Genomic DNA, 20,250 nt, shown 5'->3' on the forward strand with positions numbered 1-20,250 from the left:
GTTCTGCGGGCCGGCAGCCGCGGGGCAGCCCTGAAGGCACCTCCCGCTGTGATCCCAGCGGATCTGTGTGGCCGGGCGGGGAGGATTTTTGGGCCGGAATTGATGTTTTTGGGTATGGTGTCTCTGTGGGCCCTTCTGACAAGCGCTCAGTCTGGTCTTATGTAACCTAAAATCGTAGCGGGGGAGAGGGGGGGTCAAGCCTCTGAAATAATTTCCTACCTAATGAAAGAGTGATTAGAAAGTTTGGTGAGGTGTTATGATAGTAAACACCCTGTTGCAGTGATTGGTGTTGCTATAAGTAGACTTCCCATCTCTAAATATCTGCTGGAGAATGTAACACTTGCCAGGCCTCGAGTGCTGAGTCTTCCTTGTGTTGGCATAACACAGAAATTTCAGTGGAGAAACTTGGATGAAGATGTTGAAGGAGTAGTCAAATGTGATAATGCTATAATACACAGTAAATAATATGATATATAAAATACAGTAAAGAAGTATTTCCTAAACATAGGGAAGTGCCTCTTTGCTGTGAGGGTGACAGGGCCCTGGAAGGAGCTGCCCAGAGAGGTTGGGGAATCTCTCTGTCTGGAGACTTTCAAAACCCACCTGGACGTGTTCCTCTGGGATCTGCTCTGGGTGATCCTGCTCTGGCAGGGGGGGTGGACTAGGTGATCTTCAGAGATCCCTTCCAACCCCAACCACTCTGTAATAATTGTGGGAATGATTGTGTCTGCCTGTTATAGGATAATGTGGCCAAACTATTTTTCAGCTCTTGTATGACCCTTGATTTAGAATTGGATCACTGTGGGGTCTGGCACCTGACTCACTGGAGCCTATTTTGGTATTTGAGGAACTGGAGAGCAAATAGGCTGGTGGTCAGGATGTTACGTGATGATACAGTTTTATCACAGGATAAAGTAAGGTCTAAGGAATATGGTCATTACTTGTAATTTTATGCTTTACTGGCATCCTTGCCTGCAGTAGGATGTGTGTTTCGGAAACAGGCAGCAGGGGCCACATTAAGAAAGATGCTCACATTTCAGTAGCAGAAAGCAATAAAAAAAGTGTCTCTCTAAAGAACTTACAGGACTTGATGCCCCTGAGCCCCCACATACCATCATCATGTCGGGCACCGTGTCCATTCTCCAACAATTTGCCAATGGCTTGAAGAGTCGCAGTGAAGAGACGAGGGCAAAAGCTGCCAAGGACTTGCAGCATTATGTCACCATGGAGCTCCGCGAAGTGAGTGCTGCAAAGGAGATAATTTATCCGTGTTGATCGTGTGAGCGTAGGGCACGGGCTAGGTACTTTGGGGATGAACTTTTCTGGAGCATGGAAGCTGGTCTCAGAGAGAAAGCGAGGCATAGCAGGGAGCTTACCTTTGCCCCAGCGTGTAGCAGGGGTGATTGGATTGGTGACACAGATGGGTGGTTGAGGACCAGAATGAACTTGACATGGCTGGGGCATGAAGAAGAGATACTGTTTTGTGTTTGTAATGCATGGTTGATTTAATTTCTTTCTGTTTAAGGGATATAAGAAACGTCTTTGTGAAGGTTTGGGGAACAGGAAAGAGGGAAACAATTCTGAAAAGCTGAATTGAACTTTTTGCTTTTACAGATGAGTCAGGAAGAATCTACCAGGTTTTATGATCAGCTGAATCATCACATATTTGAGCTGGTCTCTAGCTCTGATGCGAATGAAAGGAAGGGTGGTATTCTGGCTATAGGTGAGTGAAAGTGCTTAATGCTTCTGGTGAGTTCTCCCTTCGTGCATCTCTTTAGGGATGGATTTTCAAAAGGAATGAGCTTTTATATTCGGAGCCTTGTGCCTGACTTCTCAGTACACTGGGTGTGTGCTGGTTGCTGGGCTCTGAAAATCTGTCTGTAAACGTCAGCATGGGAGCTGCTGAGAGTGGCTGAAAACCTGGTACTTAATGGGCCCTGAGCTCTTCCGGGAGTCGAGCATCAAATGTGAATGCTGAGTGTGTGAAAATTCTGTTCTTGTGCTCAGCTGAGAACAGTTTGTGCTGCCCATTTGTATGTATCAGTGTGGACTGACTTTCTCAACTCTCTTGTGTCTAAGGAGATTGATTCTTGTTATTTAAATTTACCTGGCTTTGTAACAGCAGCTTCCACCCTTGGGAGGGGCTTGGATCTCTTCTTTGATTCTGATCAGCCGCTCCATCAGTTGCTCTGGTTGTGCTTTTGCAGTGCTGTGGCAGAGCTGCCTGCAGTTTGACTCTCAGGGAAGTCAGCTCACATAAGTACTTTGCCTTCCAAGCAAGTAGCCTGTATTGGAGCAGTTACTTCTTTAATACCCAAACAGAAGGAACTTAGGGTTTAGGCTCACAGACACAGTCATCCAGTCCCGACATGTTTGAAAACAGCACAAGGTAGAGAAATCATTGTTGACAGCATTTGATTTTAAGCTGACGGTATCACTTTAAAATTGTTTCTGTGGATTTAGCACTGCTGAAAGGTGCCTGCTTGATGACTCTGGACACCGACGGCCTCTTTATCTATAGAGCAGGTACAACCCAGGCAGTGAAAGCTTTGGCCATGCTACCACCTGCCCGTGTGCCTTCACCCTGTCCAAGAGAGACCGTCTCTAGGGCTGAGTGGGAAGAGCAATTTTCTTGGTCCATTCAGTGTTTGATTTCCTTGCTGAGCCACAGTGTAGCAGTTGCATGTGGATGGATGCCTTTCTGTTGGGGATGGGTCTGTAATCCCAGAGTGGATTCTTTTTTTCTCTTTTTAAAGTAAAAATGGGGAAAATCTATGAAGCTACTAGATGCATTTTCTTGTCCACTTAACAAGTTCAGACTCAAAAGAATGGCAGCCCTTTCCCATTGCTTGATTTTTTTAATATTTTTTTTCCTGTGGGTTTGCAGTTTAGGAGGAGTTAGTGGATAGGGAATACTAACTCTCATCCAGGGATTACCTACTGTCTGACTCTTAGGGAGAACCTACAGCATTGCTCCCTTTCTCCACAGCAAGCCTTATCGGTGTTGAAGGAGGTAATGCCACCCGTATCGGCAGGTTTGCCAACTACCTGAGGAACCTCTTGCCATCCAATGACCCCGTTGTAATGGAGATGGCCTCCAAGGCTATCGGACGGCTTGCGATGGCCGGTGACACCTTCACAGCTGAGTATGTGGAGTTTGAGGTGAAACGAGCTCTGGAGTGGCTGGGAGCTGACCGGAATGAAGGTCGAAGACATGCAGCTGTAAGTGATCTTTTTTTCTTAGCTTCACCTGTCTTGGAACAGGATGGGTCAGGATTAGTTAACAGTGGCACAGAAAGCTGCAGGAAAGGTCTGGTCAGGATGAGAATGCCTGCCAGTCCATGTCTGAGAACCTGTGATGCTCTTGTAGCAGATACAGTGCTTTTACCTTAGCCCAGTGACTAAAAGAAGACTGAGACAGCGTTGTGCCAGGAACTGTAAGCGTGTGGAGCTGGGAACAGCTCGGGCTTGCAGCAATTGTCAGTCTAAATAAATGATACTATGGTCTAGAGATTATGAGGTTTGTCTATGGGCGCTCATCTTCACAGGCTGTTCCTGTCTCTTTCCCCACCTCCAGGTTCTTGTCCTGCGTGAGCTGGCAATCAGCGTGCCTACCTTCTTTTTCCAACAAGTGCAGCCATTCTTTGACAATATATTTGTGGCTGTGTGGGATCCCAAACAGGCCATCCGCGAGGGAGCTGTTTCTGCCTTAAGAGCCTGCCTTATCCTCACCACTCAGCGGGAGCCAAAAGAGATGCAGAAGCCTCAGTGGTACAGAGTAAGAAAATAACTTTATTTTGAAGCAGCTTCCCATAACGCAATGCAAATGATCAAGTGCCAGTTTGTTAGAACCGTGGCACCTGTGTCAGTATGTCTGATTGGCAGAAGAAAACTGCCTCCCCTTGAAAGGGTTGAAAATATAATGGCTTACAACATGAGTGATTGCTTTAGCCCGCTGGAAAATTAAGCAAGAGACTTAATTCTGTTGAGAATGCGTTGCTCTGTCTGCGACTCACTTTCAGCTGTTGACCTTGACCTTGTTTTACAGCTGTGCAATCATCTATTGTCACCTCTTCCTAGCAGATGGTTTTATTAGTGTAGATAAAACATGCATGGAAAAGGTAAGGATTCTTGTGTCTGAACCTTAACTGTGCTGCCGTTGTCGTGTGAATTCATGCTTCACAATATCAAATAAGGTTTGGACAGTGCAGTCAGATGTTGTGAACTTGGACTCCTCATAGTCAAATATGCGATGCGGGTAGGGATGAAGTTTATACCATGGCATGGTTGTCTGGCTCTTTGATTAGTGCTGTTGAAAATGCTCTGCAGCAGAGTCTACACCTTCCGGCTGAATCTGATTTTTGTAGTGTTATACTCTGTTATTACTGAATTGAGGTTTGTGGCTACTCTTGGAAATTACAGGACATCGGTGACTCTTGACTTGCAGTGCTACTTTATTTCCACAGGCTTTGTTTCTGCATGGTTGCTGAGATTTTGATCTTCTTTTTTCCTTAAGCATACATACGAAGAGGCTGAGAAGGGCTTTGATGAGACTTTGGCCAAAGAGAAAGGAATGAACCGTGATGACCGAATCCATGGTGCCTTACTGATCCTCAACGAGCTAGTGAGAATCAGCAGTATGGAGGGGGAGGTGAGCAAATGAGCAAAATGGGGATTATGGCTTTTGGTTGCCAGATTGATTGCTGAGTTGCTGCGTGTTGTCAGTCTGTGGAAATACCCTGCTGTGTTTGAAATGGGCTAAAAAGTCTTCTGAATATGGAGTCAGAGCATTGATAATTACAAACTGGTTATTACAAATCGAAGCGTGTCAGAAATAACAGCAACGAGTTTGAGCTGAGTACCTGTTCAGCTCTAATGAAAAGTGCTCTCAACTGGATTAATTACAATGAAAAACATTTTTATATAGAATGAGGACTCTGTCGCGTGTTTGCTGGATTCTGCTTAGCTGGTGTTTTGCAGCCCTTGGGATATCAGTTTTACAGGATGCTGCTCAGGCCACTTGGGTAGCACTGTATTTGGAATCTCTCATTCAGCTATGTTTTTTTTCTTTTTTAAAAAAAACTTCACCAAACAACAACGTGCTTTTCTACTTTGTCCAGCGCCTTAGAGAGGAGATGGAAGAGATCACTCAGCAGCAGCTTGTGCATGACAAGTACTGCAAAGACCTGATGGGCTTCAGTACCAAACCTCGCCACATCACTCCCTTCACCAGCTTCCAGTCTCTTCAGCCCTCTCAGTCCAACGCTTTGGCTGGTCTTCTGGGGTACAGCGCTCACCAAGGAATCATGGGTTTCGCAACCTCACCTGTCCCGGCAAAGTCCACATTGGTAGAAAGTCGATGCTGCAGGGATCTAATGGAAGAGAAGTTTGATCAAGTAAGAGTTTGGTCTTCAACTTGTCTGCCAACATTCACGACACCAGTTCTTGTAAAGCAATTGTCCTCCGTGTCCTTACGTAGCAGGCAGTATTGCTTAGTGTTGAGTTGAGGCATAAAAGCTCCTTATTTACATGTGTCCTGGCTTTCTCACTGTCTCTCTTAGAGCAAGTGTTTTACTTTTTTTGGAAGCAGTCTTAATTATCCATCTTTCTGATGGACTTTGAAGCCAAATGTCAGCAGAATGCCTTAAAGCACCCTGGTAATAAACGTTTGCGCATTACTACCAATGGCCAACCTTCAAAGCCCAATCTGTCTCCTTCCAGGTGTGCCAGTGGGTTCTCAAGTGCAGAACCAGCAAAAATTCTTTGATCCAGATGACGGTTCTCAATCTGCTACCACGGTTGGCGGCTTTCCGTCCTTCAGCATTCACAGGTGACAAGACAGATGGTTGAATGTTGAAAGTGTTGCTGAAATTGGGCTGGAAGTTATCCAGCTCTTGTTGGTCCAGATGAGCTTATGCAGGCAATACGACAGTAGAAATGTGGTGCTTGGAAGATGAGCAAATTCCTCTGTGGGAGGACAGTCTTTTTTTTCTGAATAAGACTTGATATCTGATGCCAAAATGTTGCTCTGATGAAGGAAATGGATTGAAAACTATTGTCTGAATTCTGTGATCAATACAATAAGAGATAGAACCTCCTTTTTTTTTTTCCTCAGTATGTTAGATTTAAGGTTGAACTCTACTCCCTTGCTCCCACTCCATGTATGCCAAACATTATCAGCAGAGTTGTCTTCCTTTTTCTCTGTTGCATGTGCCAGGAAATATCAAGTAAAAGTGGGAAATACCTGCCAGCTTTAATGCAGTTCAATTGATTTATCAAGCAAGCTTGAAATAGTGTCAGAGTTGGATGCAAGTCACCAAGCTGCTCTAAGTGGGTTAGAACAAACTTTGTGTTATTCCAAATTTCCAATCAGTCACTATAAAACCAAGATACATGGATCTTATTTGTGTATAGAACCTCTTGCAATATTTTTTTTCTCATAGCTCTTTTATTTTGGTGATTTTTTTTTTAAAAAAGAAACCCTTCTGGGCTTTGAAAATTTTATTAGATGGTGGCATGGTGGCATGACTGCTCGTGTCAGCAGATTTTATACGGCTCTGTCTGTTCCCTGGTTTTGTACTTGTTTAATTGCAAATATGATGCAAGTGCGTAAACCTAAGTGAGTTCCAGTATCTGTATTGTTCTCTTTTTTGGGGCAGCTGATCAGTATCTTCCAGACACCATGAATCATGTTCTCAGCTGTGTGAAGAAGGAGAAGGAGCGAACAGCAGCCTTCCAGGCCTTGGGTTTGCTTTCTGTGGCCGTGAGGTCTGAGTTTCAAGCTTACCTGCCAAAAGTCCTGGAAATCATAAAAGCGGCTCTTCCACCGAAGGACTTTGCCCACAAGTAAGCGTGTGAAGGTTAAAGGAAGAAACTGAAACACCTGTTCTTTGTGAGATTTTTGTGATATGGGATCAAATTATTGTGTTGAAATCGGAGACATTTCTGTAAGATTTATAATGAACAAGTGAGAAAAGGAAAGATGTTTTTGACAAACAGCAGCTCCTCTTAATTAACTTTTATGTGGTCCCTTTGCAGGAGGCAGAAGTCTGTGCAGGTTGATGCTACGGTCTTCACCTGCATCAGTATGCTGGCACGAGCCATGGGACCCAGCATCCAGCAGGACATCAAAGAGCTCTTGGAGCCGATGCTGGCTGTGGGCCTGAGGTGAGTGCAGGGTGCAGGAACGTGTTTTCCAGTTAGCCACTGGATGGCATCATTGGCCGTACGGAACGAGCCCTTGAGAGCCTTCACATTGAGAAGAAAGAGTATTGCTTTAAAATGATCTTCAATTGAAGATCGACATAGCTCCTTCAGAAGAACGATGTGTTAATGTGTCGTGTTGCGTGAGCACATTGGTTCCTGCGTAAAGAAATCCAATGGGCAGAGGCATAAACAAAAGGGTGAAACGTGCACCTCATGTTGTTTGTGTTCTAATGACGCTCTGCCTGCTTCTTGCCCTCAGCCCTGCTCTGACAGCTGTGCTGTACGACTTGAGTCGTCAGATCCCCCAGCTAAAGAAGGACATCCAGGATGGGCTGCTGAAAATGCTCTCCCTTGTTCTGATGCACAAGCCCCTGCGACATCCGGGCATGCCGAAGGGCCTTGCCCACCAGCTTGCCTCCCCGAGCCTCACCAACATTCCAGAGGCCAGTGATGTGGGGAGCATCACGCTTGCGCTTCGTACCCTGGGCAGCTTTGAGTTTGAAGGTAAGCTGAAATAAGGAAGCACGGGCCGAGGGGTATGGCGTGTCAGCGCTAGTGCGTCGGAGTAGAGTACAAGTAGCAGAAAGACTCTGAGAGCATTTCCTTTAAACTCCTCTTCCCTGGTAAGACCAGTAAGTGAGGTGTAAACTCATGTTTAGTTGTGTAAACTTGTGTTTACTCCCCTTCTCTTCTTTCTAGGCCACTCTCTGACTCAGTTTGTCCGGCACTGTGCAGACCACTTTCTGAACAGCGAGCACAAGGAGATTCGAATGGAAGCAGCCCGCACTTGCTCTCGCTTGCTCACACCTTCCATCCACTTGATCAGTGGTCATGCCCATGTGGTCAGTCAGACAGCCGTGCAGGTTGTGGCTGACGTTCTCAGCAAACTGCTTGTGGTTGGGATAACTGACCCAGGTTAGTGCGGGGTTCAAAAAAAAAGGGATCTCCTACCACATGTTAATTTTAGTGCATGAGCAGGTGATGATATTAAGGTTGTGATAGAATCTGCACATATTTGCCACTAACTTAAGCTATTTTTCTTTACGAATTAAAAAGATCTCCCAATTTCTCTTCTCAAGTCTTGATTTTTTTGAGATATGAATAGAATAAGAACATGAGTTTACTGCATTTAAAAAGAAACAAATGTGTTCTTGCAGACCCTGATATACGTTTCTGTGTGTTGGCTTCTCTGGATGAGCGATTTGATGCTCACCTTGCCCAGGCAGAAAACTTGCAAGCTCTTTTTGTGGCCCTGAATGATCAAGTGTTTGAAATCCGAGAGCTGGCCATCTGTACTGTTGGTCGCCTGAGCAGCATGAACCCTGCTTTTGTCATGCCTTTCCTGCGCAAGATGTTAATCCAGGTAATGAAGAGGGATGCCTGCAGTGAGAATAGAGTGGTTGGTATTGAGACTAAGATGATGTTGAAGAACTGGGCTCTCTAGCTCTAGTAAATGTGTGGTCGAGTGGAGTGTAAATATAGATCACCCTTTACAAGTGCTGAGATTGTTTTTTTCCTTCTGTTGTCATTGGACAGGAGAGGAGGAAATCCAAGTAATTTTTGCTTACCTTTACTTTCCTCCTTCTCATGCTTCTATTGTCTTTTCTGCAGATTCTAACAGAGCTGGAACATAGTGGTGTTGGCAGGATTAAAGAGCAAAGTGCCAGGATGTTGGGTCACCTGGTTTCTAACGCTCCACGCCTCATTCGTCCATATATGGAGCCGATCCTTAAGGTAGAGTCTCTACATTTCCTGGTAACATTGGAGTTAGATGATAGAACTAATGGATGTGTGACACTGAGGAGCTGCAGTTCATTTGCTTCTTCATAGCCCAAAAAAATCAGATTGATGTGGATGTTACCTACAGTAATGCATGTGTGGGACAGTGTACCTTAACTTGATTCTGGATTTACATAGTTTGTGAAACAAAAATTTCATTTACTGTTGAAATGCTCATGAGGATGTGAGTTGAGTCCCTGTGGAATTAATTTCAGATGTAAACAAATGAAAGATGAATTTTGAGTACTGTATGTACTGCAAGGAGTCTCCTAAACACGTTCTAATTTGTTCCTCTGTCACCTACCAGGCCCTAATTGTGAAACTGAAAGATCCTGATCCAGATCCAAATCCAGGGGTGATTAACAATGTCCTGGCTACCATAGGGGAGCTTGCACAGGTAGGGGTACTGCCAGTATCTCTTTCCCGGACTTGTCAGTTGTTAAACTTCTGGTGATGCTAGATGAAGGACTTTTATTTTCGTCTTTCAATAGGTCAGTGGGCTGGAAATGAGGAAGTGGGTGGATGAGCTTTTCATTATAATTATGGACATGCTACAGGACTCCTCTCTGCTGGCAAAAAGACAAGTAAGTGTTTGACAACTGCGCTGAACTTGCCATCTGCTCTGGCCAAGGCTGTAACGAAATATCTATGTGTCCCATACGTGTGCTGCTGAAGTGAGCCCTTCAATCACTCGAGTCTCTCTTGTGGAGTGTACGGTCACACTCGTGGCACACAGGTGAAGGATTGCAGTGCCCGTCTGTTGTGACATAGTACAAAGCTGTTAAAGGAAAAGAGGAAGGAAAAAAACGAAAAGGAACTGTTTTCATTGGGAGGCTTGGACTCACCAAACTGAATGCCTATTTGAATTTTATCTCTGAGTGAAGGCAATTATGGAAGTGAGAAATAGTTGATGACCACTCTCTTTAGTATTGCATCTTCTAACTGCTCTTTGCAGAGGCTTATAAACCGTGGACTGTGGTTTGCAGAGTGATGCTAAAATGCTCGAAGAAACTTTACAGAAGTTGAATGACTGATGATGACTTGGGAGACATAATAAAATTCCCTGATCAAAACTAAACTTCTTTGCACTTGATCTTTGCAGGTGGCTCTTTGGACATTGGGACAGCTTGTGGCCAGCACTGGTTATGTGGTGGAACCCTACAGGAAGTACCCAACTTTGCTGGAGGTGCTTCTGAACTTCCTGAAGACTGAGCAGAACCAGGGCACCCGTAGAGAGGTATCGATGTGAATCTGTCACACAACCATTTCTAAAAGTTGTGCAGGGGGAGAGAGCTGCCAAATAAATGTGTCTGCATAGATTTGGGGTGAGGAGGGAGGTGAAAGGCCATTGTCATGGCTGATAAAAGTACGATAAGCAGATTTAAGAGGATAAAAGTGTCGAGTCAGTGAAATGGTCTCTAACGGTTGAATGGGAAGGACTGTTGTTTTTTACAGGCAGTCGCTTTAGTTCCAGATCTTTACTCTTTAATCCTCAGGACGCGTCCATGTGTTGACTTTGGCTCGGTGATGAAGTTCTGATGAGTTTCCTTTTGGTTTCTGTCTTCTCAGGCTATTCGTGTGTTAGGGTTGCTGGGTGCTTTGGACCCTTACAAACACAAAGTGAACATTGGCATGATTGATCAGTCACGAGATGCTTCAGCTGTCAGCCTCTCGGAGTCCAAATCCAGCCAGGATTCTTGTAAGCATCTGAATTTCTTTCAAGTAAATAGCTTGATCTACAAACAGGGCTTGATTTTTTTGCTTGTTTTCATTATGTTATTGTTTCGTTGTTACCAGTTTGTCTCCTTCTTAACAAAGTATTAGTGTACATGTTTTCACCTAATACTCAGGTGCTTCTGAACTGGTATTCAAAGCCATTTAATGTGTTGCTTGTGACACTGCCTTCTTTCTCCTAGCGGACTACAGTACCAGTGAGATGTTGGTGAACATGGGAAACCTCCCTCTGGATGAGTTCTATCCAGCTGTCTCTATGGTGGCGCTGATGAGAATTTTCCGAGACCAATCCTTGTCCCAGCACCACACGATGGTAGTTCAGGCCATCACCTTTATTTTCAAATCTCTCGGGCTGAAGTGTGTGCAGTTCCTGCCCCAGGTCATGCCAACGTTCCTTAACGTAATACGGGTTTGTGATGGTGCCATCCGAGAGGTGAGTGTACGAGGGACCGCTCCTTCTTCCTTGCTGTTCCACTGCCCTAAAATAAGAATCCATTTTTTAAGAGAATGCGACTGGCTTTGGGCATTGCTGTGCTACGTGTTGCTGCCAAGCATGCTGCAGAAGTGAGGTTCAGCTTTGCTTTTTCTCTCCTGTGAGCAAATATCCAGTGGAAACAATTTTTCTGCTTTTTGTTGAAACAGCTGCTTCTGAGCATAATCTTCAGAAGGCCAATGTTTTATTTTGTTTTTATCAAACTGGTCTTGTTCAAGAAAACAGCCTGTGCAGCTTCCAGAGCTTTCAGTGATCTCCGCATTAATGTGCTGTTGCAAACAGCATTGTTAAATAATAGAGGTAAATTTTTTTAAAGTTCTGATGCAGCCGTGTACTTTGGCTCATCTGTGAGAAGGAAAATTCAATTTGCTACAGTCTGCTAACATTCTGAGCAGTGTGGGTGGTGATTCCACAGCAGCGCTTTCTCTTCCTTCCCACTTAAGTTACAGTTTTAGAAGGAAATGAGAATTGTGTGAAGATAATAACGGGCTTAAGGTTCACAGAACCCGAAATGGCTGCTGTTTGCCAAGCCTCTCCCTCAGGCAGCTGGAAACGATCCCTGGGGTTGGAAGGGCAGTTTGTGCTGGTTACTGGTGCTGTGTTTTATAGGTGGGGTGGGTGCTCCCTTAGCAGAATCCCAACCCTGCTGTAGAACCACTGTTTTCTCCCAGACTGAACTACTACTCAGATTGGAAGGAAAACATCTCTCACGCCTGGGTTGGCCGAGCTCCTAGACCTGACTGATCTAACTTGCTTGAAAGCTTATGCAGTTGTGCACACTCTGTTTAAAAATTTTCAGGTAAAAGAAGATGGTGAAAGTGTACTGGGGAGAAGAGCTGAGGTGGGTACACGTGACACTAAAACCTAAAGGAGGCAGGTCCTTGTCCTATATGTAAGCATCCTCTCATAACACCAAAAAAAGGCACAGTGGCAGGAGCTCTGGGTTCATTTTTGGTAAATGTAGGGGTGCTGCTCTCACTAAAGAAGCTGTTGTTGTTTCTTAGTTTTCACAAAAATCGTTTTTTCTGAGCTCCACTTTATATTTTATCACTATAGTCTTCAAGTACTGCATGAAGAAGTGAAGTTTAATATATGGTAACTTATATTTTCATATTTTTCCCTAGAGGGAAAAAAGACTATACACGTTTATTTTGTGGACAAAGCAATTTTAAACCACGTTACTTCATACCCATCTCAAAAGTAAATTCATTCTCATGAATTAGTGCATAACATTGTATTGGGGCAAAAGGAATCGCAAAACTGTCATAGCCAAATAAAATTGTCTCAGCCAAAATTCTTCTAAGGTACGATCAACCATCTTTCAAAAAAATGTGATATTTCTGGCAAGGACCAAACTCTCTTCCCCAGTAACTTTTCACCAATGTATCTTGGTGGGGATGGGAAAGAGGAAAGAAAGAGCATCTTCAAATGTGTGCCAGTTTCGTTTACAGGCAAGGGGAAGAGATTAGGGGCTAAATTTTTGTAAGTATCCTTCAAACCCAAATAAGAAAAAGCTCTGTAATTGAGATTCTGACACTTTATAAATTTGCTGACACGTTGTAAGCCCCTCTTTGGATGCTTGACTGTCTGAGGCTTTGAGCTCACAAGATTTTGATGCAAATTGACGGGGAAGAAGAAACCCAATCAAAAACTCAAAACCACCTGCTCAGTAAACCCCAACCCAATAAAAATAATAAAATTATTTAAAAATAATAAAAATGAAACCACTGAGCTGAAGCTGCCAAGAATTTAGCCCCAGACTTTGAGCGTATAGGAGCTATGCATGCTGTTTGGTAAATAAGCTTGCACGTGGCCTGTGAAGCACCATTTCTCCAGTCTTGCTTTGATATTTCGATAAGCTGTGTTGATCCCCACACATTTCTTCCTCCCAGTTCCTGTTCCAGCAGCTGGGGATGTTGGTGTCCTTTGTGAGAAGTCATATCCGGCCCTACATGGATGAAATTGTCACCCTGATGAGAGTGAGTACAGTCCTGAAGGCAGCATCTTAACTGTCAGAAAAGCTGGAGGGTGTTTCTGTGATTACCGTATGTATCAATTACTTCATAAATTCTTATGAAGTGCGGAATTCCATGCATTTGGAGTAATAATTATGTTTTGAAATAACTTATGTTTGAAATGATGTGCATTATTACTGGGAACTGCAGGAAGAGCAGCTTCTGGGTTCTGTTAGTGCCCGAGTTCTTTTGAGCTCTTGGGTTTTGTGCACTTAGTACTTTCAGAGACAGTTTTAGCAGGAGGTGTCTGGAGTTCATAAAGAGGTGGCATTTCACTTCATTTTCACTTACTGTTTGCAAACACTTAGAAGGATTAGGAAAAATCAGTTACCTAGAGATTGTTTTTAACAGCTATAAACGCACTGAAGGCACAGAGTGTTGTAAAAATAGACTGACACTGCCAATTTGTATTAGTGTGAAAGAGAAATATAGTCTGTCCCTGCAGTCTAATTCTAGAAACTGTCTCCTACAGTTTGTTTTTGCAATCGATACATTTCAGTTGAAGAACCGTTGGGTTTTTTTCCTTTTTTAATTTTTTTTTTTTTCTTCTGTAGGACTTCTGGGTCATGAACAACTCCATACAGAGCACAATTATCCTACTAATTGAGCAAATTGTGGTAGCTCTAGGAGGCGAGTTCAAGCTTTATCTGCCTCAGCTCATTCCTCACATGTTACGGGTCTTCATGCACGACAATAGTCAGAGTCGCATCGTCTCTGTCAAGGTGAGCGGGTGTCATGTGGGTGTTGCCAAGGCAGGTGCGTGCCCGACGTGCCGTGCTGCAGCGCGGCTCCTCGCTTGTGTGTTGGAAGCAAACGTGGCTTGCTGTGAAATGATGTAGACGGCACTTTGTTTGAAGTTAAGGGTTAAAGCAGCTTTCCACTAGGTTCTGGCTTAGTTAAGTGCATCCCTTTCACAACTTTGGGTCACGTTGGGTCACTTTTCCCTCCAGCTGTTGAATGCGATCCAGCTCTTTGGAGCTAACCTGGATGACTACCTTCATTTGTTACTACCTCCCATTGTAAAGCTATTTGATGCCCCAGATGTCCCAGTGGTGGCTCGCAAGTAAGTGTTGGTGGCTTTGCCATCTCTTTTTTTTTTCTTTTTTTTTTTTCCTGTGATATCCAAGTCCTGCAATGGCTGCCCTAGCCACGTGGAGACTGAAATGCTGCTTAGTTCCTTCCTCTGTGTTACATCATTATGGAAGGTTATTTTTGGTTGGACGTTGCAGCACTGTTACAAGCTTTTCTTGGGGAATAGACTATTACTTTCTGGTTTTCACCTGCCACTGTTTTAGTCACTGCAACTTGCAAACTGTCCTGCAAGTACTAGTTGCATTAACTGAATTTAGGTGACCTGTTATTCCTATTACTATTGATACCGAGGAGGACTGAATATGAGTCACTTGTGTATTTTTACATCATGTTTCTCCTGTCTTACACCATGAGAAGTAAGTCCTCCCTTCTTCGTGCTCTGACTTCAGAGCTGCTTTAGAAACAGTGGACCGCTTGACAGAGTCACTGGATTTCACGGATTATGCTTCCCGAATTATTCATCCCATTGTGCGAACACTAGATCAGAGCCCTGAGCTACGAACAACTGCGATGGACACCCTCTCCTCTCTGGTATTCCAGCTGGGAAAGAAGGTAATGTTCTTCGTGGGTTTGAAAGCTTGTAGAAGGAAGGACTGTCCCAAAGATCAAGGCTTTAGAGTTGAATATTTGTAATGCACTCATTCTGGATTTTTAAAAAAACCCCACGTCTTCCTTCCTAGTTGTTTATGGAATCTGGAGTTACTGAAATCAAACTTCTAAAATTGGTTTCCTATAAAATCAATGAAACAGAGTTGGAATTTTACTGCTCTTGGTGACACTGAGTAACCAGCTTTTGATGCGTTTCCCTGTACAGTACCAGATTTTTATCCCAATGGTGAACAAAGTTCTGGTGAGACACAGAATTAACCATCAACGCTATGATGTTCTTATCTGCAGAATTGTGAAGGTGAGTTAACAAGTGTGCAGTGGTTTCATAAGGGTACTTTGGGGATGTTTTAGTGTTGAAGCGTATCTAGCTGGAAACGTCACCTTGAGTTACTCATAAAATGAAGAATGGTTGGTGCTGTATTTGTGTGTGAAGTACAAGCTTCTTAAGGAGACTTTGAGATTGCACTGGAAAATTACTGTCAACTGTTACCAGTTATTTCCCGCAGAAAAATCACTGCAAGTTCTTACCTAGAACTCAGACTTGTAGCCAGTGTCAGTACTTTTTTCCTCAGTAATTCTTAAATGTGGATGTACTCTACTTTTTTTCCACAGTTTCAGGACTTAAGGACAACTTGTTATGCCAGTATTTTCTGTCACATCGCACGTTCCACGTTTGAAAAGCTCAGTAACGGCTTTGCAGTTTGATTAGGGCAGAACAAGTTGCGTGCAGCTGTTCTCAGCTTACTAGTGAGTCAAATAGGATAGAGTGCTTGTTCTAAGGTGTATTATTTTGGCTTTTAATATTAGAAGCTAAGCTTTCTTACCAGTTGCCCTGAATAGAAAAGGGTTATCATTCAGGTTCGAGGTCCCTTCCAACCCCTAACAATCCATGATTCTCTGGTTTATAAGATGTGATCATTATAATGAAGCACAGTTGTTTGCTTCACAGGTTTTGCTGTGAGATTGGAATGTGCTCAGACTTAGTTATCTGTTTGGCTTGTGAACATTGCTTTTGTGTGTGTGGGCGTGATCTTAATTGTAAGCCATTTATTACAGGGCTATACTCTTGCTGATGAAGAAGAGGATCCCCTGATCTATCAGCACCGAATGTTGAGAAGCAACCAGGGAGAAACTTTGGCCAGTGGTCCTGTGGAAACAGGTCCCATGAAGAAGTTGCATGTTAGCACCATCAACCTGCAGAAGGTAAGACTGGAGCGCTGCACAGCACAAGTTTGCTGCTGAAGGGAGGAGTGATTGTGTCACATCTACAGAGTTTGCCCAGCGCATCTAAACTACGTTTATCTACATCTCTCTTCTGTTGCCACTTCTGTATAAATCTGAGGTCAAAGTAATGTTTGAGGCTCTCTATAAAATTGAAAAATAGAAGCAGCTGAATTGTCACACTATTATTAATGAAGGAATCTTGATGCTTTCTTGTTCATGTGAATTATGACAACCTAAACTTCATAGATCGCAGGGAATCATCGGTAGCTTTTAGAGACACCTGTTTTAGAGCCTCTGCCTTTTTTTTATGAGCTAGTTCTCTTATATCTTAGTACTATATTCTCTCGAAGCCAATATAGAACTTAATGGCTAAGCACTGGCTAATTTGAACAGTAAAAGCATGTAGCACTGAGTCCAGTACTGGGATGGAGTAGTTTGAAAGTGCTGGATTTAATAATTTTAATTCCAAACATATTAAGTATTGTTAAGCTGATGTTTCACAATGGCTTCAGCTCTTGATATATTTTTGTAGGGGAAGAATTATTCCTGTTAAATACTTGACGTGCCATGCCAGGAATATATTTAGGGAAGATTTCTTAGAAATGAGACTGAAGTACTGCGAGTTATCTGGTAAAGGTAACGGATCTCAGGGAATTGAAAAGGGAATCTCAGCAATGGGATTTGGAGTTGTAAAGCAGTAATGCTGCCTGCTGGTGGAATTGTTTTGCTTTTGTATAGCACTTCATTTGGTAGCTCAGTTGTCTTGCTTTGTACTGCAGGCCTGGGGAGCAGCAAGAAGAGTTTCCAAAGATGACTGGTTGGAATGGTTAAGAAGACTGAGTTTAGAGCTGCTGAAAGATTCCTCGTCGCCATCCTTGCGCTCGTGCTGGGCCTTGGCTCAGGCATATAATCCCATGGCTCGGTAGAGTAATCCTGCGTTTTTTCAGATCGTTTGAAATTGCAGATGCAAGCCAGCTATTAGAAGGAGAAAGTTACTTAAAAGCTTTTAGGTTCCATAAATAGAGATAGTTCCTGCTATGGGACAAATCTAATAGCTGGCAACTTGATTTCATTCCCACCCTTCCCAGATGACTGCTCCATGACGTGCGCAAAATCTTTCAGTGGAATTCTGCATATTAGTCTAGAAATAACTTAAGGCACATAAAAGTGAAGCTGGGAAAACAAGGGAGTATGAAATGGTTTTGAGGACCTACTGTGGGTGGATAAAAATCCCTCTGAGTGGAATAATCCACAGTGGTTCATTTCCTTTGCAACTGGTATGTCTGGAGAAAGTTTGAGTTTCAGTAAGCAGTTGCCTGCTTATCTCTTCTTCATGATATGCACTTGTCATCTCGGAGCATATGAACCTGACTATTGGTGTTCGAAAAGTGTCCATTCCTGGCTTAATTTTGTCTTAATGTGAGTTTTAGCATTTTTGAAATAGAAGGGCAAATAGTGCAATGAAAAGTCAGCAATTCCTAGGTAGGCAGAGGTAATGTCTTTCATGTATACATCCATTTATACATCCTGCAGCATTTCTCCACGGCATTAGCAGTGACAAAGGCTGTTCCTGGATCTGGTTTTCATCACTTTTCCTCCTTTCACTACATTCATTTGTGGTCCAAGACAGACTAGGCCTCATTCTTCATAGCAGAAGAGAGGAGCATCCTCACTGCTATGAAGAGTTTATTCTAGCCTAAAATACTTGCTGGCATATGATAGGACAATATTTCTACTATTGTAGTATCCCATCCAATTATATATTTTTAAAATGCAGGTTTCACTAGGTATTTGGTACAGAATTTACTTTTATAAAAGCTGATCACCACTGCGGGTAGACTTATAAATGCGTTTTGTAGCTCTCTTTCTTGAATACGAAGGCCAGTCTGCCCTCAGATAGACTTTTTCTCATGAATAATTAATCCCCACCTCTCGCTCTCTTTTGTTTTTCTCCTCAGAGATCTCTTCAACGCTGCTTTTGTTTCATGCTGGTCTGAACTGAATGAAGACCAGCAGGATGAGCTGATCCGAAGCATTGAGTTGGCCCTGACCTCTCAGGACATTGCAGAAGTCACTCAGACACTGCTGAACTTGGCAGAATTCATGGAACACAGTGACAAGGTAGGGGTGCTCTTAGGCAACTCTTTTCTAATGCTGGCTGTTGCCTAGTCTATGGAAAGGATGGGAAAATTCTTAGAATCGTAAAATGGGCAATCCCAGGCACAAATACAAACTGGGAACAAAGTGAGTTGAGAGCAGCCCTGAAGAGAAGGACTTGGATGTGTTGGTAGATGAGAAGCTCAACAAGAGCCGGCAGGGCGCTCCTGCAGCCCAGAAGGGCAACCGTGTCCTGGGACATATCAAGAGAAGCGTGGTCAGCAGGTCAAGAGAGGTGATTCTCCTCCTTTACTCTGCTCTTGTGAGACCCCACCTCGAATCCTGCGTCCAGTTCTGGTGTCCCCACCATAAGAGGGACGTGGATCTGTTGGAGCGTATTCAGAGGAGGCCACAAGGATGATCCAGGGGCTGGAGCAGCTCTGCTATGAGGACAGGCTGCGGGAGCTGGGGTTGTTCAGTCTTGAAAAGAGAAGACTTCGGGAAGACCTAAGAGCTGCCGTCCAATACCTGAAGGGAACCTACAGGAAGGCTGGGGAGGGACTTTTTACAAGAGTGTCCAGCGATAGGACAAGGGGAAATGGGTTTAAGTTGAACGAGAATAGATTTAGATTAGATCTTAGGAAGAAGTTTTCAGTACGAGGGCGGCAAGACCTTGGAATAAATTGCCCAGAGACGTTGTGGCTGCCCCCTCCCCGGAGGGGTTCAAGGCCAGGCTGGACGGAGGCTTGAGTAGCCTGATCTAGTTGAGAGGTGTCCCTGGCCGTGACAGGGAGGTTGGACTAGATGATCTCTAAGGTCTCTTCCAGCTTAGGCCATTCTAGGATTCTATGCGTACTTTTTTTTTTTTCACCTTTTTTTTTCACACTTATCCTGCTTTTGATGTATGTGCTTCTACCCAGGGTCCACTGCCTTTGAGGGACGATAATGGCGTTGTCCTCCTGGGGGAAAGAGCTGCGAAATGTCGAGCATATGCCAAAGCCCTTCACTACAAGGAGCTGGAATTTCAAAAGGGTCCCACCCCGGCCATTCTAGAGTCTCTCATCAGGTAGGACAGCAACTGATGAGATTTCCGCACTTGTATCATCTAGCTTTGTAGGTCCATTCTTCGTATATCAAATAGTAGATATTATAAGGAAAATGTTAGCCTGAAATAGCTGAGCAGGATTTGGTACTAAACTACATGTTCTAAATTACGAATCTTGATTTCATATCACAGAAATGTTAACTCTGCCATTTGTGGTGGACAGATTGATTTTTGGCTGAGCAAAAGCTTTGTCTGTTTCCACTGAATTTTTAAACCCTCCTACTTCCTTAGAGTTGTGCCTTCCTCTTTTTTCCCCCTCTCTTATTCTTTCATCCTTTGTCCTCTCTTATTTTTCTGAGGAAAATACAGAATTCAGCGTATTCCATTCCTTGTCCTCTGTCACTGGTGCAGCTGTTTCTTTGTGTACGAAAAAGCAAGTTAAGGGGCAAAGACTTGAAGTAAATCAGGGTTAAAAATGAAAGACAATTTATTAGAGATGAAAAAGTTTAGAAACCTTTAAAAATCCATTTTATAGACCGCAGTTCAAGTTGTTCCAACCATAGTTCAACGCAGTTGAAATTTACAGTATGAATAGTCAAATATATGTAAGACAATTCCCGGGACACCTTTATCTCCCATTTCAAACAAGACTGAACAGTTTAAATTAGATTCAAACTCTCTTCAAGATGAATAAAATTAGATACATTAACTATACCTATCTTTTCCAAATACTCAAACAGCGATATGGCTACAAGGAGGAGCCTCTCTCTCTTTTTAAACTTGTTTTTAACACTGTGTTATGTAAGGGAGAAACATACACTGGTTTTTGCCGTATCTCTAGGTAGCTGGGATATTCTTCAGAACAGATTGTCCTGTTCCTCAGTACCGTATGCTGGCAAACTTAGTCTTGGCTGTTATGGATTCTTGGGTGCGTACTGGTGTTCTGCTCATGGATA

General features: G+C 43.5%; 1 protein-coding gene across 1 annotated transcript in view; it reads left to right on the forward strand.

The window, feature by feature from the left end:
- Window positions 1-1,080: 1,080 nt before the first annotated feature.
- The window catches only part of MTOR (mechanistic target of rapamycin (serine/threonine kinase)), a 58,861-nt gene continuing 39,691 nt past the window's right edge, over window positions 1,081-20,250 (forward strand). Inside the window, exons 1-27 of the mRNA XM_009866486.1 lie at window positions 1,081-1,239; window positions 1,615-1,723; window positions 2,990-3,222; window positions 3,578-3,778; window positions 4,517-4,651; window positions 5,121-5,396; window positions 5,722-5,830; window positions 6,660-6,846; window positions 7,039-7,167; window positions 7,466-7,710; window positions 7,906-8,121; window positions 8,364-8,569; window positions 8,818-8,940; window positions 9,293-9,382; window positions 9,477-9,569; window positions 10,088-10,222; window positions 10,555-10,684; window positions 10,902-11,152; window positions 13,105-13,191; window positions 13,782-13,949; window positions 14,178-14,290; window positions 14,709-14,871; window positions 15,134-15,226; window positions 15,985-16,131; window positions 16,932-17,074; window positions 18,111-18,273; window positions 19,170-19,315. Of these exons, the coding sequence (XP_009864788.1) occupies window positions 1,120-1,239; window positions 1,615-1,723; window positions 2,990-3,222; window positions 3,578-3,778; window positions 4,517-4,651; window positions 5,121-5,396; window positions 5,722-5,830; window positions 6,660-6,846; window positions 7,039-7,167; window positions 7,466-7,710; window positions 7,906-8,121; window positions 8,364-8,569; window positions 8,818-8,940; window positions 9,293-9,382; window positions 9,477-9,569; window positions 10,088-10,222; window positions 10,555-10,684; window positions 10,902-11,152; window positions 13,105-13,191; window positions 13,782-13,949; window positions 14,178-14,290; window positions 14,709-14,871; window positions 15,134-15,226; window positions 15,985-16,131; window positions 16,932-17,074; window positions 18,111-18,273; window positions 19,170-19,315 (4,211 nt within the window). The 5' untranslated portion in view covers window positions 1,081-1,119. The remainder of the gene's footprint in view (window positions 1,240-1,614; window positions 1,724-2,989; window positions 3,223-3,577; window positions 3,779-4,516; window positions 4,652-5,120; window positions 5,397-5,721; window positions 5,831-6,659; window positions 6,847-7,038; window positions 7,168-7,465; window positions 7,711-7,905; window positions 8,122-8,363; window positions 8,570-8,817; window positions 8,941-9,292; window positions 9,383-9,476; window positions 9,570-10,087; window positions 10,223-10,554; window positions 10,685-10,901; window positions 11,153-13,104; window positions 13,192-13,781; window positions 13,950-14,177; window positions 14,291-14,708; window positions 14,872-15,133; window positions 15,227-15,984; window positions 16,132-16,931; window positions 17,075-18,110; window positions 18,274-19,169; window positions 19,316-20,250) is intronic.

This window comes from Apaloderma vittatum, unplaced genomic scaffold (genome assembly GCF_000703405.1).
Source record: "Apaloderma vittatum isolate BGI_N311 unplaced genomic scaffold, ASM70340v1 scaffold44123, whole genome shotgun sequence".
Taxonomy (NCBI): Eukaryota; Metazoa; Chordata; class Aves; order Trogoniformes; family Trogonidae; genus Apaloderma; species Apaloderma vittatum.